Below are 17997 nucleotides of genomic sequence, written 5' to 3'. Positions count from 1 at the left end.
TTCCGGCCTCACAGAGTGTTTATGCCAGCTGGTTTTAGACAAGAGAGGGTGATCCCACCTGTAGGACATGCAGTATTAGTATGAAAATAGTACAGACATGCATGGCTGGATTCATTGACACCAGTAAGGTGAGATGAACTACAATAAAATTACATAACTTTCTGGAATCAACCCTGCAACCATTTGACTGAAACCAAGTTACCACTGAAAAAGTAAGTAATGCAATACTTGTGCAATACACACATCCACTTTTTTATGAGTATATAATAGGGTTTCCTTCCTGGAGACTTAGAAGATTCACAGTCACCACCCAACAAATGATCACTATGATATTGCAAAGGTGACATCATATCAGCACATGTCTGTGTCCAGACAACATGTTACAAAGGTAATTCACTACAATTAGATTTTTAGAATTCCATCCATCCATTTCCTACAACTTATTCCTTTTGGGGGTCGCGGGGGGCGCTTTGTTTATCCCTAAAAACTGATGCCTTAACTTACAACCTTAATTGGTTATATGACGGAACCCTCAACTCAAAAGACTTCTATTTCAAATGAATGTACCACATTGAGAATTTGTGCTTGCCTCCCCAGAATAACACAATTGTAACATGCAACATGCCTTTAAAAAGAAAAAGTAACTTTTAGGCAGGGGTTCCCCAACTTTTTGACTCGGGGGCCGCATCGGTTTAAAAAATTTGGCAATGGGCCGAGTTGTGTGTATAAGTATGTCGAGTACAAGCCAAAAGTTTGTATACACGTTCTTTTCATTCAGTGCGTTTTCTTTATTTTCATGACTATTTACATTGTAAATTGTCACTGAAGGCATAAAAACTATGAATGAACACATGTGGAGTTATGTACTTAACAAAAAAAGGTGAAATAACTGAAAACATGTTTAACAATCTAGTTACTTCAAAATAGCCACCTCTTTGCTCTGATTACTGCTTTGCACACTCTTGGCATTCTCTCGATGAGCTTCAAGCACACCTTTGAAGTGAAAACCATTTCAGGTGACTACCTGTTGATCTCAGGACGCTCCCTGTACGATCAGTGTCAGAGCTTGGTCCGCATTGCCGGCAGTAAGTCGGACCTGTTTCCAGTGAGGTTTGGACTCCGCCAAGACTGTCCTTTGTCACCGATTCTGTTCATAACTCTTATGGACATAATTTGTATGTTGAGCGGATCCGGTTTGGTGGCTGCAGGATTAGGTCTCTGCTTTTTGCAGATGATGTGGTCCTGATAGATTCATCTGGCCAAGATATTCAGCTCTCAATGGATCGGTTCGCAGCCGAATGTGAAGCGACTGGGATGAGAATCAGCACCTCTAAGTCCGAGTCCATGGTTCTCGCACGGAAAAAGGTGGAGTGCCATCTTCAGGTTGGTAAGGAGACCCTGCCCCAAGTGGAGGAGTTCAAGTACCTCGGAGTCTTGTTCACGAGTGAGGGAAGAGCGGATTGGTGTGGCATCTTCAGTAATGCGGACGCTGTATCGATCCGTTGTGGTGAAGAAGGAGCTGAGCCGGAAGGCAAAGCTCTCAATTTACCGGTTGATCAGCGTTCCCATCCTCACCTATGGTCATGACCTTTGGGTTATGACCGAAAAGACAAGATCACGGGTACAAGCGGCCGAAATTAGTTTCCTCCGCCGGGTGGCGGGGCTCTCCCTTAGAGAAACTCTGTCATCTGGGAGGAGATGAAAGTAAAGCCGCTGCTCCTCCACATCGAGAGGAGCCAGATGAGGTGGTTCGGGCATTTGGTCAGGATGCCACCCGAACGCCTCCCTAGGGAGGTGTTTCGGGCACGTCCAATCAGGAGAAGGCCACTGGGAAGACTCAGGACATGTTTGGAAGACTATCTCTCCTGGCTGGCCTGGGAACGCCTCGAGATCCCTGAACAAAGTGGCTGGGAAGAGGAAAGTCTGGGCTTCCCTGCTTAGGCTGCTGCCCCCGCGACCCGACCTCGGGTAAGCGGAAGAGGATGGATGGAAGGATGGACATGGGGAAATGATAATTGTGACCTGTAGATGGCAGTCACACATAAGAGACATGTGTAGACTGCAATATGACTCAAGTAAACAACACCAAAATGTTATATGTTCCATTGAGAATATAGAACATTACACACAGCGCTCAGAAATCTATCAAAATGTTTTAGTAAGACTTTAGTAAGCTATGAAGCTGCACCGTTTGATGGGTTGTACTGTGCTTCAACATACGAGTATTATGGTGTGTGTATAAGGTAAGACATATTAGGCCCCAGCATCCCCTGCAACCCTGTAAGGGACAAGCGGTAGGAAATGGATGGATCTATGGTTTTGTTTTGCAATATTATTCAAAAAGCAACTTTTCTCACCTTCTGGTACCTGTTAATGTGTATTTGGGATCTGCATAAGTCCTGAAAATATGCGCACTTCCGCCTTTGTAGCCCGTGACAGCGCTGTAGTCGATAAGCTTCTTCTTTTTCTCTATCTTCTTGTTATGAGACATTCATCTGCAGCTGTTGCCATTTCTAATATAAAGCACTGTAAAGTTCCTACTTATAGCTGTCAGTAAACTCGCCATGAACGCGCTAAAACATACCGGTGTAGTGAGTTTACATTATTCTCCCAAGTAACTCTAGTTATTAGAGAGTTCTGGTCAGCCGGTTTTTCATGGGACATATTTCCGACGTTGTTGTTGTTTCCGGATGAGGAGATGCTGCTCCGTTATTGATTGAAGTAAAGTCTGAATGTCATTAAAACAGTTAGCTCCATCTTTTGACACTTCTTCTACTCCCGTCCTTGCACGCTACAACAAAGATGACGGGGAGAAGACGCTGTCGAAGGTGAGCCACGTAAATAAGATCGCCCACAAAACGGCGCATCCTGAAGCGACTGTCAGAAAGCGGCTTGAAGTTGACCTGTAAAACTTAATCTATGCAACGTTTTGACCAAAGAACCACCATTACATGTTATGTAGACCACTACCGCCCAAATGCAGGTGAGATATGCTCCAATACCCCCCGTGACCCCAAAAGCGACAAGCGGTAGGAAATGGATGGATGGATGGATAGACCACAAGGAAGTGTTTTACATTCCGAAAAAAATATAATAAAATGACTCCTTTAATGCGGCCTATAATCTGGTGCGCTTTTTGTATGAAAATAAACCTGACTAGGCCCGCTCATCGGCAATTTGCCATATAATCCGGTGCCCCCAATGGTCCGGAAAATACGGGTGGTCTATTCCTGAACTGAAAATAAATCAAAGAAACTTCCCCCCTATTATTTTTCTGAAAAACACACCACATAGTGGCACTGTTGTCAAACGCTAATGTTTGACACCACAAGTTGGATTTACTCAAAAAATTCCCACACTATAAAACACCCCCTGTTTAATCTTTAGGGCAGTATTTTTCAACCTTTTTTGAGCCAAGACACATTTTTTTTATTGAAAAAATCCGGAGGCACACCACCAGCAGAAAACATTAAAAAAAAATTAACTCAGCAGCCGATATTGACAATAAAAAGTCGTCGCAATTGTTGGATATGAATTCAAAGCATAACCAAGCATGCATCCCTATACCTCTTGTCTCAAAGTCGGTGTACTGTCACCACCTGTCACATCACGCCGTGACTTATTTGGAGTTTTGGGAATTTTTTCTGTGTGTCGTGTTTTAGTTGTTGTCTTGCGCTCCTATTCTGGTGGCTTTTCCTGTTTTGTTGGCATTTTCCTGTAGCAGTTTCATGTCTTCCTTGACCTTTATTCCCCACACCTGCTTTGTTTTAAGTAATTAAGACTATTTACGTTGTTTTTATCCTTCTTTGTGTGGACATTGTTGATTGTAATGTCGTGTACGTATGTACATTGTGGACGCCGTCTCTGCTCCACATGCTGTAAATCTGCTGTCGTCCAACATTCTGTTTTTGTTTTCTTTGTAGCCAGTTCAGTTTTAGTTTTGTTCTGCATAGCCTTCCCTAAGCTTCAATGTCTTTTCTTAGAGGCACTCGCCTTTTGTTTATTTTTCGTTTAACCATTAGATACCTTTTTACCTGTACCCTGCCTCCAGCCGTCGTTTGCATATTGTGATCACGACAAACCCTTGTCATTGTTCCCGACACCTACATAGCAAATACCTGCTGCTACCTACTGGTATGGAAGAATATTACGCAGTTTCTCTGCCAAGCTCTAGACAGCACAGACACTCAACAACGGCACATTATTTGTGGATTATAATTACTGGTTTGCAAAAAATATTTTCAACCCAATTAGGTGAAATTACATAATCTCCCACGGCAAACCAGAATGTATATCACAGTACACGAGTTGAAAAACCCTAATTCAAGGGCCTGGCAAGCACATGTGTTCAATTTGAGCAAGCAGAATGTCTTTGTCCATAAGTCATTAACCATTTGTCTTATAATAATAAACCTTAACGGATATTTATTTTGGGCAGCACTGTGGGAGAGGGGTTAGTGCATCTGCCTCACAATACGAACGTCCTGAGTAGTCCTGGGTTCAATCCGGGGCTCGGGATCTTTCTGTGTGGAGTTTGCATGTTCTCCCCGTGACTGCGTGGGTTTCCTCCGGGTACTCCGGCTTCCTCCCACCTCCAAAGACATGCACCTGGGGATAGGTTGATTGGCAGCACTAAATTGGCCCTAGTGTGTGGATGTGAGTGTGAATGTTGTCTGTCTATAATAATAATAATAATGGATTAGATGTATATTGCGCTTTTCTATTATTAGATACTCAAAGCGCTCACAGAGAAGTGGGAACCCATCATTCATTCACACCTGGTGGTGGTAAGCTACATATGTAGCCACAGCTGCCCTGGGGTAGACTGACAGAAGCGTGGCTGCCAGTTTGTTCCTTTGGCTCCTCCGACCGCCACCTATCATCCATTCATCATTCATTCACCAGTGTCAGCAGCACCGGGGGCAAGGGTGAAGTGTCCTGCCCAATGACACAACGGCAGCCATTTGGATGTCAATAGGTGGGGAGCGAACCTGCAACCCTCAGGTTTCTGGCACGGCCGCTCTACCCACTACGCCATGCCGCCCCGTCTATCTGTGTAGGCCCTGCGATGAGATGGTGACTTGTCCAGAGTGTACAACGCCTTCCGCCCGAATGCAGCTGAGATAGGCTCCAGCGACCCCCGCAACTCCAAAAGGGACAAGCGGTAGAAAATGGATGGATATCTATTTTAGGTCTATGCTGGCATAGCCTCCAAAGTATTTTGACCACACCCATAGGGAGCGTCCACAAATTTTGTTAGAAATCATTCACATTTTTCAAAATTGCCTATCAAAGTATATTTATTGACGTTTGAGGTAATTGTATTTGAGGCAGACTTTATCAGCTGCTTTTCGATTGCGTTTTACTTGTGTGCTCTCATTTTCTCTGATAATTTTCTCATGTTGGTGTCCTCTTCTTCTTCTTCCTGTAAGTGGGAGACATGTAACGTAACGATTCATTAACTATTTAACTTCTTTTTTTTAATTGGATTTTTTTTCACCGTGTGAATGTGTGTGTGAATGGGCGAATGTGGAAGTAGTGTCAAAGCGCTTCGGGCTCCTTAAAAAGGGGTAGAAAAGCGCTATACAAGTACAACCCATTTACCATTTACCATTTTTACATATTTTCAAAGAGTTGGTTTCCATTTTACTGCTGTAATGTGTGGTTTTAGTTAAAACTAGTTGAAACTCAGAGCCGTGTATTGAGAGAGTATTACCAACTTGGTTTCAAATTAGGTAGCAAACATGGCACCCTGTAGTCACGTGAGGGGATTTTGATCAATCATTTATGAGATCTTCCGGCCATTATCTCTCCATCTATCCATCCATCATCTTCCGCTTATCCGAAGTCGGGTCGCGGGGGCAGCAACCTAAGCAGGGAAGCCCAGACTTCCCTCTCTCCAGCCACTTCGTCTAGCTTTTCCCGGGGCATTCTGAAGCGTTCCCAGGCCAGCCGGGAGACATAGTCTTCCCAACGTGTCCTGGGTCTTCCCCGTGGCCTCCTACCGGTTGGACGTGTCCTAAATACCTCCCTAGGGAGGCGTTCAGGTGGCATCCTGACCAGATGCCCGAGCCACCTCATCTGGCTCCTCTCGATGTGGAGGAGCAGCGGCTTTACTTTGAGCTCCTCCCGGATGACAGAGCTTCTCACCCTATCTCTAAGGGAGAGCCCCGCCACCCGGCAGAGGAAACTCATTTTGGCCGCTTGTACCCGTGATCTTATCCTTTCGGTCATGACCCAAAGCTCATGACCATAGGTGAGGATGGGAACGTAGATCGACCGGTAAATTGAGAGCTTTGCCTTCCGGCTCAGCTCCTTCTTCACCACAACGGATCGGTACAATTAGTCAAAAGCCCCGTGTGTGACTACAGAGCACCAAGTTTGCTACCAACTTTGAAACCGATTTGGCTGTAGTCTTTCTATGCACACCTCTGTTCAAACTGAATCAACAGCACCCGCATTGCTTTTTTCCCCAGAGCTGTCACCATGTTGAACTCTAACTTATAATAATAATAATTCACCTCTGTACAATATCATGCCCTAATACCCTACTGTGCAATACTACCCTTCGAGTGCGATACGTCCGACACTGAATGTTATTTATTACTTCGGTACTCTTGTCTTGTTCTGTATATTGTACAGTATTTTGTATTTCTATAGTGTTTTGTATATTGTACAGGATTGTCTGTTTATTTCAATTGTTAGTTCAATTGTGTTATTTATTTTACCCCATTTTACTCAGACAAAGAGCAGTTCGAAGACCTTTATGAAGAAGAAAAAACATAAACCCAGATTTCCCTCGCCCGGACGCGGGTCACCGGGGCCTCCCTCTGGAGACAGGCCCAGAGGTGGGGCACGATGGCGAGTGCCTGGTGGCCGGGCCTGTTCCCATGGGGCCCGGCCGGGCACAGCCCGAAGAGGCAACGTGGGTCACTCCTCCAATGGGCTCACCACCCATAGCAGAGGCCATAGAGGTCGGGTGCAATGTGAGCTGGGCGGAAGCCGAAGGCAGGGCACTTGGCGGTCCGATCCTCGGCTACAGAAGCTAGTTCTTGGGACGTGGAACGTCACCTCACTGGGGGGGAAAGAGCCCGAGCTAGTGCGCGAAGTTGAGAAGTTCCGGCTGGATATAGTCGGAGTCACTTCGACGCACAGCAAGGGCTCTGGAACCACTTCTCTCGAGAGGGACTGGACCCTCTTCCACTCTGGCCTTGCCGGCAATGAGAGGTGACGGGCTGGGGTGGCAATTCTTGTTGCCACCCGGCTCAAAGCCTGCACGTTGGAGTTTAACCCGGTGGACGAAAGGGTAGCCTCCCTCCGCCTTCGGGTGGGGGGACGGGTCCTGACTGTTGTTTGTGCTTATGCACCAAACAGCAGTTCAGAGTACCCACCCTTTTTGGGAACACTCGAGGGAGTACTGGAAAGTGCTCCCCCGGGTGATTCCCTTGTCCTACTGGGGGACTTCAACGCTCACGTTGGCAACGACAGTGAAACCTGGAGAGGCGTGATTGGGAAGAATGGCCGCCCGGATCTGAACCCGAGTGGTGTTTTGTTATTGGACTTTTGTGCTCGTCAAAGTTTGTCCATAACAAACACCATGTTCAAACATAAGGGTGTCCATATGTGCACTTGGCACCAGGACACCCTAGGCTGCAGTTCCATGATCGACTTTGTAGTTGTGTCATCTGATTTGCGGCCTTATGTTTTGGACACAGGCTTCACGGTGGCAGAGGGGTTAGTGCGTCTGCCTCACAATACGAAGTTCCTGCAGACCTGGGTTCAAATCCAGGCTCGGGATCTTTCTGTGTGGAGTTTGCATGTTCTCCCCGTGAATGCGTGGGTTCCCTGCGGGTACTCCGGCTTCGTCCCACTTCCAAAGACATGCACCTGGGGATAGGTTAATTGGCAACACTAAATTGGCCCTAGTGTGTGAATGTGAGTGTGAATGTTGTCTGTCTGTCTATCTTTGTTGGCCCTGCGATGAGGTGGCGACCTGTCCAGGGTGTACCCCGCCTTCCGCCCGATTATAGCTGAGATAGGCGCCAGCGCCCCCCGCGACCCCGAAAGGGAATAAGCGGTAGATAATGGATGGATGGATGGATGTTTTGGACACTCGGGTGAAGAGAGGGGTGGACCTTTCTACCGATCACCACCTGGTGGTGAGTTGGCTACAATGGTGGGGGAGGATGCTGGACAGACAAACGCATTGTGAGGGTCTGCTGGGAACGTCTGGCACAGTCTCCTGTCAGAGAAAGTTTCAATTCCCACCTCCGGAAGAACTTTGAACATGTCACGAGGGAGGTGCTGGACATTGAGTCCGAGTGGACCATGTTCCGCACCTCTATTGTCGAGGCGGCTGATCGGAGCTGTGGCCGCAAGGTAGTTGGTGCTTGTCGGGGCGGCAATCCTAAAACCCCTTGGTGGACACCAGCGGTGAGGGATGCCGTCAAGCTGAAGGAGTCCTATCGGGTCCTTTTGGCTCATAGGACTCCGGAGGCAGTGGACAGGTACCGACAGGCCAAGCAGTGTGCAGCTTCAGTGGTCGCTGAGGCAAAAACTCGGACATGGGAGTAGTTCGGGGAAGCCATGGAAAACGACTTCCGGACGGCTTCGAAGCGATTCTGGACCACCGTCCGCCGCCTCAGGAAGGGGAAGCAGTGCACTATCAACACCGTGTATGGTGCGGATGGTGTTCTGCTGACCTCGACTGCAGATGTTGTGGATAGGTGGAAGGAGTACTTCGAAGACCTCCTCAATCCCACCAACACGTCTTCCTATGAGGAAGCAGTGCCTGGGGAATCTGTGGTGGACTCTCCTATTTCTGGGGCTGAGGTCGCTGAAGTAGTTAAAAAGCTCCTCGGTGGCAAGGCCCCAGGGGTAGATGAGGTCCGCCCGGAGTTCCTTAAGGCTCTGGATGCTGTGGGGCTGTCTTGGCTGACAAGACTCTGCAGCATCGCGTGGACATCGGGGGCGGTACCTCTGGATTGGCAGACCGGGGTGGTGGTTCCTCTCTTTAAGAAGGGGGACCGGAGGGTGTGTTCCAACTATCGTGGGATCACACTCCTCAGCCTTCCCGGTAAGGTTTATTCAGGTGTACTGGAGAGGAGGCTATGCCGGATAGTCGAATCTCGGATTCAGGAGGAACAGTGTGGTTTTCGTCCTGGTCGTGGAACTGTAGACCAGCTCTATACTCTCCGCAGGGTTCTTGAGGGTGCATGGGAGTTTGCCCAACCAGTCTACATGTGCTTCGTGGACTTGGAGAAGGCATTCGACCGTGGTCCTCGGGAAGTCCTGTGGGGAGTGCTCAGAGAGTATGGGGTATCGGACTGTCTTATTGTGGCGGTCCGCTCCCTGTACGATCAGTGCCAGAGCTTGGTCTGCATTGCCGGCAGTAAGTCGAACACATTTCCAGTGAGGGTTGGACTCCGCCAAGGCTGTCCTTTGTCACCGATTCTGTTCATAACTTTTATGGACAGAATTTCTAGGCGGAGTCAAGGCGTTGAGGGGTTCCGGTTTGGTGACCGCAGGATTAGGTCTCTGCTTTTTGCAGATGATGTGGTCCTGATGGCTTCATCTGACCGGGATCTTCAGCTCTCACTGGATCGGTTCGTAGCCGAGTGTGAAGCGACCCGAATGAGAATCAGCACCTCCAAGTCCGAGTCCATGGTTCTCGCCCGGAAAAGGGTGGAATGCCATCTCCGGGTTGGGGAGGAAACCCTGCCCCAAGTGGAGGAGTTCAAGTACCTAGGAGTCTTGTTCACGAGTGGGGGAAGAGTGGATCGTGAGATCAACAGGCGGATCGGTGCGGCGTCTTCAGTAATGCGGACGTTGTACCGATCCGTTGTGGTGAAGAAGGAGCTGAGCCGGAAGGCAAAGCTCTCAATTTACCAGTCGATCTACGTTCCCATCCTCACCTATGGTCATGAGCTTTGGGTCATGACCGAAAGGATAAGATCACGGGTACAAGCGGCCGAAATGAGTTTCCTCCGCCGTGTGGCGGGGCTCTCCCTTAGAGATGGGGTGAGAAGCTCTGCCATCCGGGAGGAACTCAAAGTAAAGCCGCTGCTCCTTCACATCGAGAGGAGCCAGATGAGGTGGTTCGGGCATCTGGTCAGGATGCCACCCGAACGCCTCCCTAGGGAGGTGTTTAGGGCACGTCCAACCGGTAGGAGGCCACGGGGAAGACCCAGGACACGTTGGGAAGAATATGTCTCTCGGCTGGCCTGGGAACGCCTCGGGATCCCCCGGGAAGAGCTAGACGAAGTGGCTGGGGAGAGGGAAGTCTGGGTTTCCCTGCTTAGGCTGTTGCCCCCGCGACCCGACCTCGGATAAGCGGAAGAAGATGGATGGATGGATGGATTTTACCCCATATTTGTTCCCAGAACCGCACCTTAAGTTGGAGTCTTTAATCTCGTTATATGCAAATATAATGACAATAAAGTCTATTCTATTCTATTCTAATAATAATTCAGCATTTTGCGCACGGACCTTTAAGATGATCTGCAGCAGATCCTGCGAGAACAACAGGCAGACAGCTTCCCCAAAGAAAGTGAAGAGGACGTGGAGGACATCAGACCAGTTTCCCACCGTCAGCATCAGAACCAGCAGGGCCCCCAGGCGCAGCACCACGGTGTGCACCAGGGCCTCAGTGCCCCTCTGACGTTGTTGATCCTCTGGATGAAACAAAATAAAAGTTTACACTGTTAGTGATTTTATTGAACAAAGTTTTAACAATAATATGTGTCCATAGAGGCCGTTGGTGCTTTAAAAAAAAAAAAAAAACAGGTTTCAGTACACATCTTAAAACACATTCTGGCTGACTTAATGGATGGCAAAGTGACACACTTTGTTTCAAGACAAGTGCAGAGTTACAAAGTATATGTAAAATGTGGATGAAGTACACCTTTAAAAAAGCAGGCTTTGCTACACATCTTAAAAATGCCACCAATAGCTCTCCCCATGCATACAACCACCACTTCACACGGAGAACATCTTTGTCAAGTGTCTTCAAATCACTTCTGAACCTCAACCATGTCATTTAAAGTAACTTTAAAGGCCTACTGAAATGAGATTTTCTTATTTAAACGGGGATAGCAGGTCCATCCTATGTGTCATACTTGATCATTTCGAGATATTGCCATATTTTTGCTGAAAGGATTTAGTAGAGAACATCCACGATAAAGTTCGCAACTTTTGGTCGCTAATAAAAAAGCCTTGCCTGTACCGGAAGTCGCAGACGATGACGTCACCCGTGTGAGACCTCCTCACATCCTCACATTGTTTATAATGGGAGCCTCTAACAAAAAGAGCTATTCGTACCGAGAAAACGACAATTCCCCCATTAATTTGAGCGAGGATGAAAGATTCATGGCTGAGGATATTGATAGCGAATGACTAGAATAAAATAAATAAATAAATAAAGTGGAAAAAAAAAGATGATTGCATTGTGAGCGGTTCAGATGTTTTTAGACACATTTACTAGGATAATTCTGGAAGATCCCTTATCTGCTTATTGTTTTAAAAGTGTTTTAGTGAGATTTTAAAGATTTTAAAAACATACCTCGAGGTCGGATGGCTGCGGTGAACACGCAGTGTCTCAGAGAGAAGACGAGGAGCCAAGCTCACAGCTGCCTTTTTTGACATGACAGCTGCTGCAGGACGACGAATAATCCATTGATGTCTCCGGTAAGATATATATCACAATTTCCCCATCCAAAAACATGCTGGTTGAAGTAGAGAAAACATGTTCGCTTGACCGCTCCGCTTCACAACAAACAAAGAAACATCAACTGTGTCTCGGTCCTAAAGACAGCTGCAATCCATTGCTTTCCACCAACAGCATTGTTCTTTATAGTCTCAATTATTAAATGAACCAATTGCAAAAGATTCAGCAACACAGATGTCCAAAATACTGTGTAATTACGCGATGAAAAGTGACGACTTTTAGCCAAGTTTGGTGCTGAGCTAATATTTCCTTACAGTCCGTGACTTCACGCATACACGTCATCCTTCCGCGACGTTTTCAACAAGAAACTCGCAGGAAATTTAAAATTGCAATTTAGTAAACTAAAAAGGCCGTATTGGGATGTTTTGCAATGTTAATATTTCATCATTGATATACAAATCTGACTATGTGGTAGGTTTCAGTAGGCCTTTAATCTTTTGTTTTAAAAGGATTCACTACAGATCAGTATAAACCTACCACAAATTATCGGTCACTCAAATACGGACATGGAAACTGTGCGCTTGATCGTGCTGTTTTTCCTGATTGAACAGGCCAACGTAGCAAAATTTTGCTGTTAAAATGTGTAATGTTAGCATGTTAGCTCACATAGCTATGCTAGAGTCTCTAATGCGTGTTTGCCCCTGTCCCTGCTGTGGTATGTGATGTATGGCGTCTGTCACATTAGGACAGGCCCAGAGTTACAATGTATGTCAAAAGTGGAGGAAACAGACTTTGCACCCCTTTGAGACACTTGTGATTAGGGGCTGTATCAATAAACTTTGATTGATTGATTGACTTTGTAAAAAGCAAAAAGAAGAGGCTTTGCTACACATCTTAAAACACAAATGTGACCACTCCCTGTGTACACAACCGCTTTTGTAAAAAAAAAAAAAAAAAGGCTTCACTGCACATCTTAAAATAAATCTCTGCAGACTGTCACTCATTTTCAGACATGAAAGCTGTCCGTTTGATCGCGTTGTTTTTCTTTAGTGAATAGGCTAACCTAGTATGAAATTGCTGTTAAAATGTGCAATGTTAGCATGTTAGCTCGCATAGCTATGCTAGAGTCACTAATCACCATAAAATGATTCCCGGGCGCGGCACCGCTGCTGCCCACTGCTCCCCTCACCTCCCAGGGGGTGATCAAGGGTGATGGGTCAAATGCAGAGAATAATTTCGCCACATCTAGTATGTGTGTGACAATCATTGATACTTTAACTTTAACTTTAACTTTAATGTGTGTTTCCCCCTGTCCCTGCTGTGTTATGTGATGTATGGCGTCTGTCACATTAGGACAGGCCCAGAGTGGCAATGTATGTCAAAAGTGGATGAAACAGACTTTACAGCCCTTTGAGACACTGGTAATTACACACTAGTGTACAGTTACATTTTGGCTGGTGTGCTTGGGGGAGATTATGTAGTTTCACCTAATTGAGTTAAAAATATTTTTTGAAAACCAGTAATTATAATCCGTTAATGTGCCGTTGTTGAGTGTCTACTGTCTGGAGCTCGGCAGAGTAACCGTGTAATACTATTCCATACCAGTAGGTGGCAGCAGGAAGCTAATTGCCTTGTAGATGTTAGGGAACGACGACAATGGTTTGCAGGTAAAAAGGTGTCTAATGCTTAAAACAAAAATAAAGAAAAGGCGAGTGCGCAAATAAAAGGCATTGAAGCTTCAGGAAGGCTATGCAAAACTAAAACTGAACTGGCTGCAAAGTAAACAAAAACAGAATGCTGGACTACAGCAAAAACATACAGCTTGTGGAGCACAGCGGCGTCCACAAAGTACATCCGTAAATGACATGACAATCAACAACAAAATAGGAGTGTAAGACAAGAACTAAAACACTACACACAGGAAAACACCAAAAAACTCCAAATAAGTCACGATGGATATGACCGTAGACCTACTTTGAGACAAGCTTTAGTGACGCATGGTTGGTTAGGGTTTGAACTCATATCAAACAATTGCGAGAATTACTTTTTTTTTTCTGCCTCAGAATTTTTTCAATGAAAAAAAATGTGCCTCGGCTCAGAAAAGGTTGAAAAACACTGGTATGAGTACACTTTGATTGATTGTTGATTGTGTAAAAAAAAAAAGAAAAAAAAAGGCTTTGCTACACATCTTAAAATAAATCTCTGCAAATCGTCACTCATCTTCAGACATGGAAGCTGTCAGTTGGATTGTGTTGAAACAGACTTTGCAGCGCTTTGAGACACTTGTGATTAAGGGCTATATAAATAAACTTTCAATAATTGATTGATTGACGTTTAAAAAAAACAAAAAAACAAGGCTTTGCTACACATCTTAAAACGCAACCGTGAACTTTCCCTGTGTAGACCAACTGCCTGTGTAAAAAAAGGCTTCACTACACATCTTAAAATAAATCTTTGCAAACTGTCACTCATCTGCAGACATGAAAACTGTCAGTTTGATTGTGTTGAAACAGATTTTGCAGCCCTTTGAGACACTTGTGATCAAAGGCTATATAAATAAACTTTGAATAATTGATTGATTAACTCTAAAAATAAAAAAAACAAGGCTTTGCTACACATCTTTAAACGCAACCGTGAACTTTCCATGTAAATAAACTTTGAATAATGGATTGATTGACGTTGTAATAAAAAAATGATTCACTACAAATCTTAAAGGCCTACTGAAACCCACTACTACCGACCACACAGTCTGATAGTTTGTACATTAATGATGAAATATTAACATTGCAACACATGCCAATACGGCCGGTTTAGTTTACTAAATTGCAATTTTAAATTTCCCGCGGAGTTTCTTGTTGAAAACGTCGCGGAATGATGACGTGTGCACGTCACGTCCCGGGTAGCAGGGGACATATTAGCGCAGCACCATTTCCGGCTAAAAGTAGTCTCTTTCCATCGCGCATTTAAACAGTATTCTGGACATCTGTGTGGCTGAATCATTTGCAATTTGTTCAATTAATAATGGAGAAGTCAAACTAGAAAGATGGAGTTGGGAAGCTATAGCCTTTAGCCACACAAACACACAGTGTTTCCTTGTTTAAAATTCCTGGAGGTGAAACTTTATTACGGTCCGAATAGCTCTTGCCGCTGGAGGCTCCAAATAAAAACAATGTGAGGACGTGAGGAGCCCTCACCCTTGTGACGTCATCGTCTGCGACTTCCGCTACAGGCAGGGCTTTTTAATCAGCACCAAAAGTTGCAAACTTTATCGTGGATGTTCTCTACTAAATCCTTTCAGCAAAAATATGGCAATATCGCGAAATGATCAAGTATGACACATAGAATGGACTTGCTGTCCCCGTTTAAATAGGAAAATCTCATTTCAGTAGGCCTTTATAATACATTTTTGCAAACTATCACTAATTTTCAGACATGAAAGCTGTCATTTGGACTGTGTTGTTTTTCTTCAGTGCTGTGAAAATGAATAATGTTAGCATGTTAACTCGCATAGCTATGTTAGCGTTGCTGACATGGAAAAAGTAATTCTTTGTGAAATGGAGGCTTTGCTACACAGCTTAAAAAGCAACTCTGAGGTCTTGCTGTGTATACAAGTGGAATAAAGTACACAATAGTGCTTCTTGGGTTAGGGTTAGGGTAATCCTAACCCTAACCCGGCTGGCCTGGGAACGCCTCGGGATCCCCCGGGAGGAACTGGACAAAGTGGCTGGGGAGAGGGAAGTCTGGGCCTCCCTGCTTAGGCTGCTGCCCCCACGACCCGACCTCGGATATGCGGAGGAAGATGGATGGATGGATGGATAGTGCTTCTTGGAGCAAACAAAGCTCATTAGCATCAAAGTTAAAGACAAACAAGATGCCGTCTGCCCAGTCGAGCTTACCTGATAAACCTCTGACATATTTAAATTTGCATAACAAAATACATTAATTGATTCATAAAGTCCTAAAAAGAGCAACACATCCCCACCTTGATTATATACCACCAGCATTGTGTAACAGAGCGTGAGCGGAGTCCAAAACTTCAGCGCCTGCTTCTGGGACAGAAAGTGGTCACAAACCGTGGCAAAGGAGGCCACGGCCGCCGCTGCGAAGACCAGAAGGACCAGTCTCTGCAGCCAGGCCAGCAGGGAATGTCCGGAGGCCAGCAGGGTGATGCACTTCCCACAGTAGCGCTGTGTGCTGTGCAGGGGGTACAGTCGGGCCACGTGACCCCACAGAGACCTGCAGAAGCCTGCCAAGGCCCAACTGAGAGCGGCCGCCAGGAAGACGCCGAGGGAGCTGTGTGCCGCCCCCTGGTGGAGGAAGGAGATAGTGCAGGTGATGCCAGATCCTAAGGAGAAGTGGCTCTGGATCAGGAGAAGTTGAAGACCTCTGCCATTATCGTCCTGCAACACCAGAAAGATGTTAACAGAGTTCTTATATCCTATGTGTGTGAACTCACCAGTCGGGCGGAAACAAAGGCGGAGATGGCTCGCAGGGAAAACTCCAGAACAATCAGAGAAGAAACACGCGAGCCCACTAAGGACAGGAGGACGGTCAAAGTCCAGAAGTGGACGAAATATTTCCAGGTGGCTGTCAATAGTCCTGGTGGAGAGACCTTCTCCTTGCTCTCACTTTCACTGCTCAGAGAAATGGAAGAAAAAGTTTGCCGACCGTCAGTGACGTGGTGAGGTTTTTAAGACAAATTCAAACGTTAAAGTACCCATGATTGTCTCACACACAGTAGGTGTGGCGAAATTATTCTCTGCATTTGACCCGTCACCCTTGATCACCCCCTGGGAGGTGAGGGGAGTAGTGAGCATCAGCGGTGGCCGCACCCGGGAATCATTTGTGTCCCATTTTTAGTCTTTGGTATGACTCGGTGAAATGTGTGCAAACCTTTTAAAGGCAAGTTATCAGCAGGTAGTGTTGTGTATTTTTTATTTTCCTGTCTTCTCCGTATTGCTTTTGTGCTAGTTCTCCTCTATCCATTAGTTCCAACGAGGCACACCTGCGACTACTCACTATCCGGCACTATATAAGTTCATCACAGTCAGCTGCTCCTCGGCAGTTGTTGACACCTGTGCTCTCCATGCGCTTATGCCCGACATGCATCCAATCTACTCGATGCGTGCTTTCTCTTTCTTATCATTATTACTTATCCCTGGTGTTTTTGTTCCCTAGTTCCTCAGTAATTGAGAGAAGTTTTCGTTGGAACCTTTTTGCTGACCATCGAGAGTCCTTCTTCAGTTTAGTTCTTTCCATGGTGTGCACTTTTGCCCCATCGCCTTGAGTTATCCCTTTTTGTACTTATTAAAGACCATGGCCGGCTCTACGCAGGGGCAAGAGGGGGCAGAGCCCCCTTAAATAAATTTCTTGCCCCCTCAAATCAAAATTTGAGAAAGCAAATTTTAATAAACTCACAAAATTACTACATTACAAGTTGACAAAATTATCTGCAGTAGCGGAAAAATCCGCCGAAAAAGGGACACACACGATATAGTAGTGTCGGCTTCCCTCTCGTCCCTCCCTCCACTGTGCGTGTATTCAACATTCCACAGGCTCCGCAGCAGACACACACCCGCACACACCACTCAGCCCTCAGTAAACATCCAATCACTGTTGCAGTATGAAAGTAAAAGAAAAGGAAAAGTTGTCTACATTTATCATATACTTGTTATTAGGGTGGGTGTATTCGTGTGGTTTATCTGTCATAAACACGTTTATCGTCGCAGACTTTCGGTGCTACGGAGTTCCTTTTTTTTTTTTTTACAACTTGACGAGAGCAGTGACAGCAGAGGCTCTGAGCAGCAGTGGTTTGGAAGGCAGAGAGCCTCCACTGTCCCTGTAACAAGCTACAAGTCATTTATTATGCTGTTAATGATGGTAAAAATGAAACATAAGGTATATCTCCTGCTTAGCAGTCCTCCTCTGCTGTCCTCCGTTCAGAGCGGAGTCCCTAGCAACGGCCCGTTTTACTTAGCAACGGTCTGGCAATCGACTGTTGGAATTATTTTTCTGTTGTTTTTCTTGTAATTCTACATAGTCAACCTTTAATGGTTCAATCTACATTTTGTAATAAACAAATTATAAGTTTCATTTGATACGACCAAGACACCTAAAAACAAAAACACTGCCGTTTTCATCAATTTACAAGCAAGTGGGCAACACACATACATTGGAGTGAATGAACTTTGTGCCCAGATGAGTGCTCACGTCCACTGCATGTGACAAACTGAAGACAAGGGACCTGGGTCTGACAGACCCCTACGTAAAGCCCCGCCCCAGGCTGTAGTCCTGTACTGTTGTTGTTTTTCTTCATGTAATCACAGCGGGTT

At 45.8% G+C, this 17997-nt stretch overlaps 1 protein-coding gene across 1 annotated transcript; it reads right to left on the bottom strand.

Moving 5' to 3' along the window:
* Window positions 1-5289: 5289 nt before the first annotated feature.
* Window positions 5290-16924, bottom strand: LOC133535714 (transmembrane protein 82-like). Its single transcript, XM_061875653.1, has 5 exons — window positions 16890-16924; window positions 16122-16299; window positions 15648-16065; window positions 10489-10673; window positions 5290-5425 (listed from the first exon to the last, which is right to left on the bottom strand). Exons 1-5 carry the CDS (start codon window positions 16922-16924, stop codon window positions 5363-5365), a joined length of 879 nt encoding a protein of 292 aa, XP_061731637.1. The 3' UTR covers window positions 5290-5362.
* Between the last annotated feature and the right edge of the window lie 1073 nt (window positions 16925-17997).

This window comes from Nerophis ophidion, linkage group LG16 (genome assembly GCF_033978795.1).
Source record: "Nerophis ophidion isolate RoL-2023_Sa linkage group LG16, RoL_Noph_v1.0, whole genome shotgun sequence".
NCBI lineage: Eukaryota > Metazoa > Chordata > Actinopteri > Syngnathiformes > Syngnathidae > Nerophis > Nerophis ophidion.
Note: the sequence above shows the minus strand (reverse complement) of the source record. Positions and strands in the feature narration are given on the sequence as shown.

Coding starts and splice junctions, on each gene's coding strand:
- LOC133535714 (XM_061875653.1), bottom strand. CDS start 16,924: ATGGAAAGAACTAAACTGAAGAAGGACTCTCGATG. Junction 16,300..16,889: donor CTGAAGAAGGACTCTCGATG/GTCAGCAAAAAG, acceptor TTCTCTGAGCAG/TGAAAGTGAGAGCAAGGAGA. Junction 10,674..15,647: donor GCTGGTGGTATATAATCAAG/GTGGGGATGTGT, acceptor TGTTTCATCCAG/AGGATCAACAACGTCAGAGG.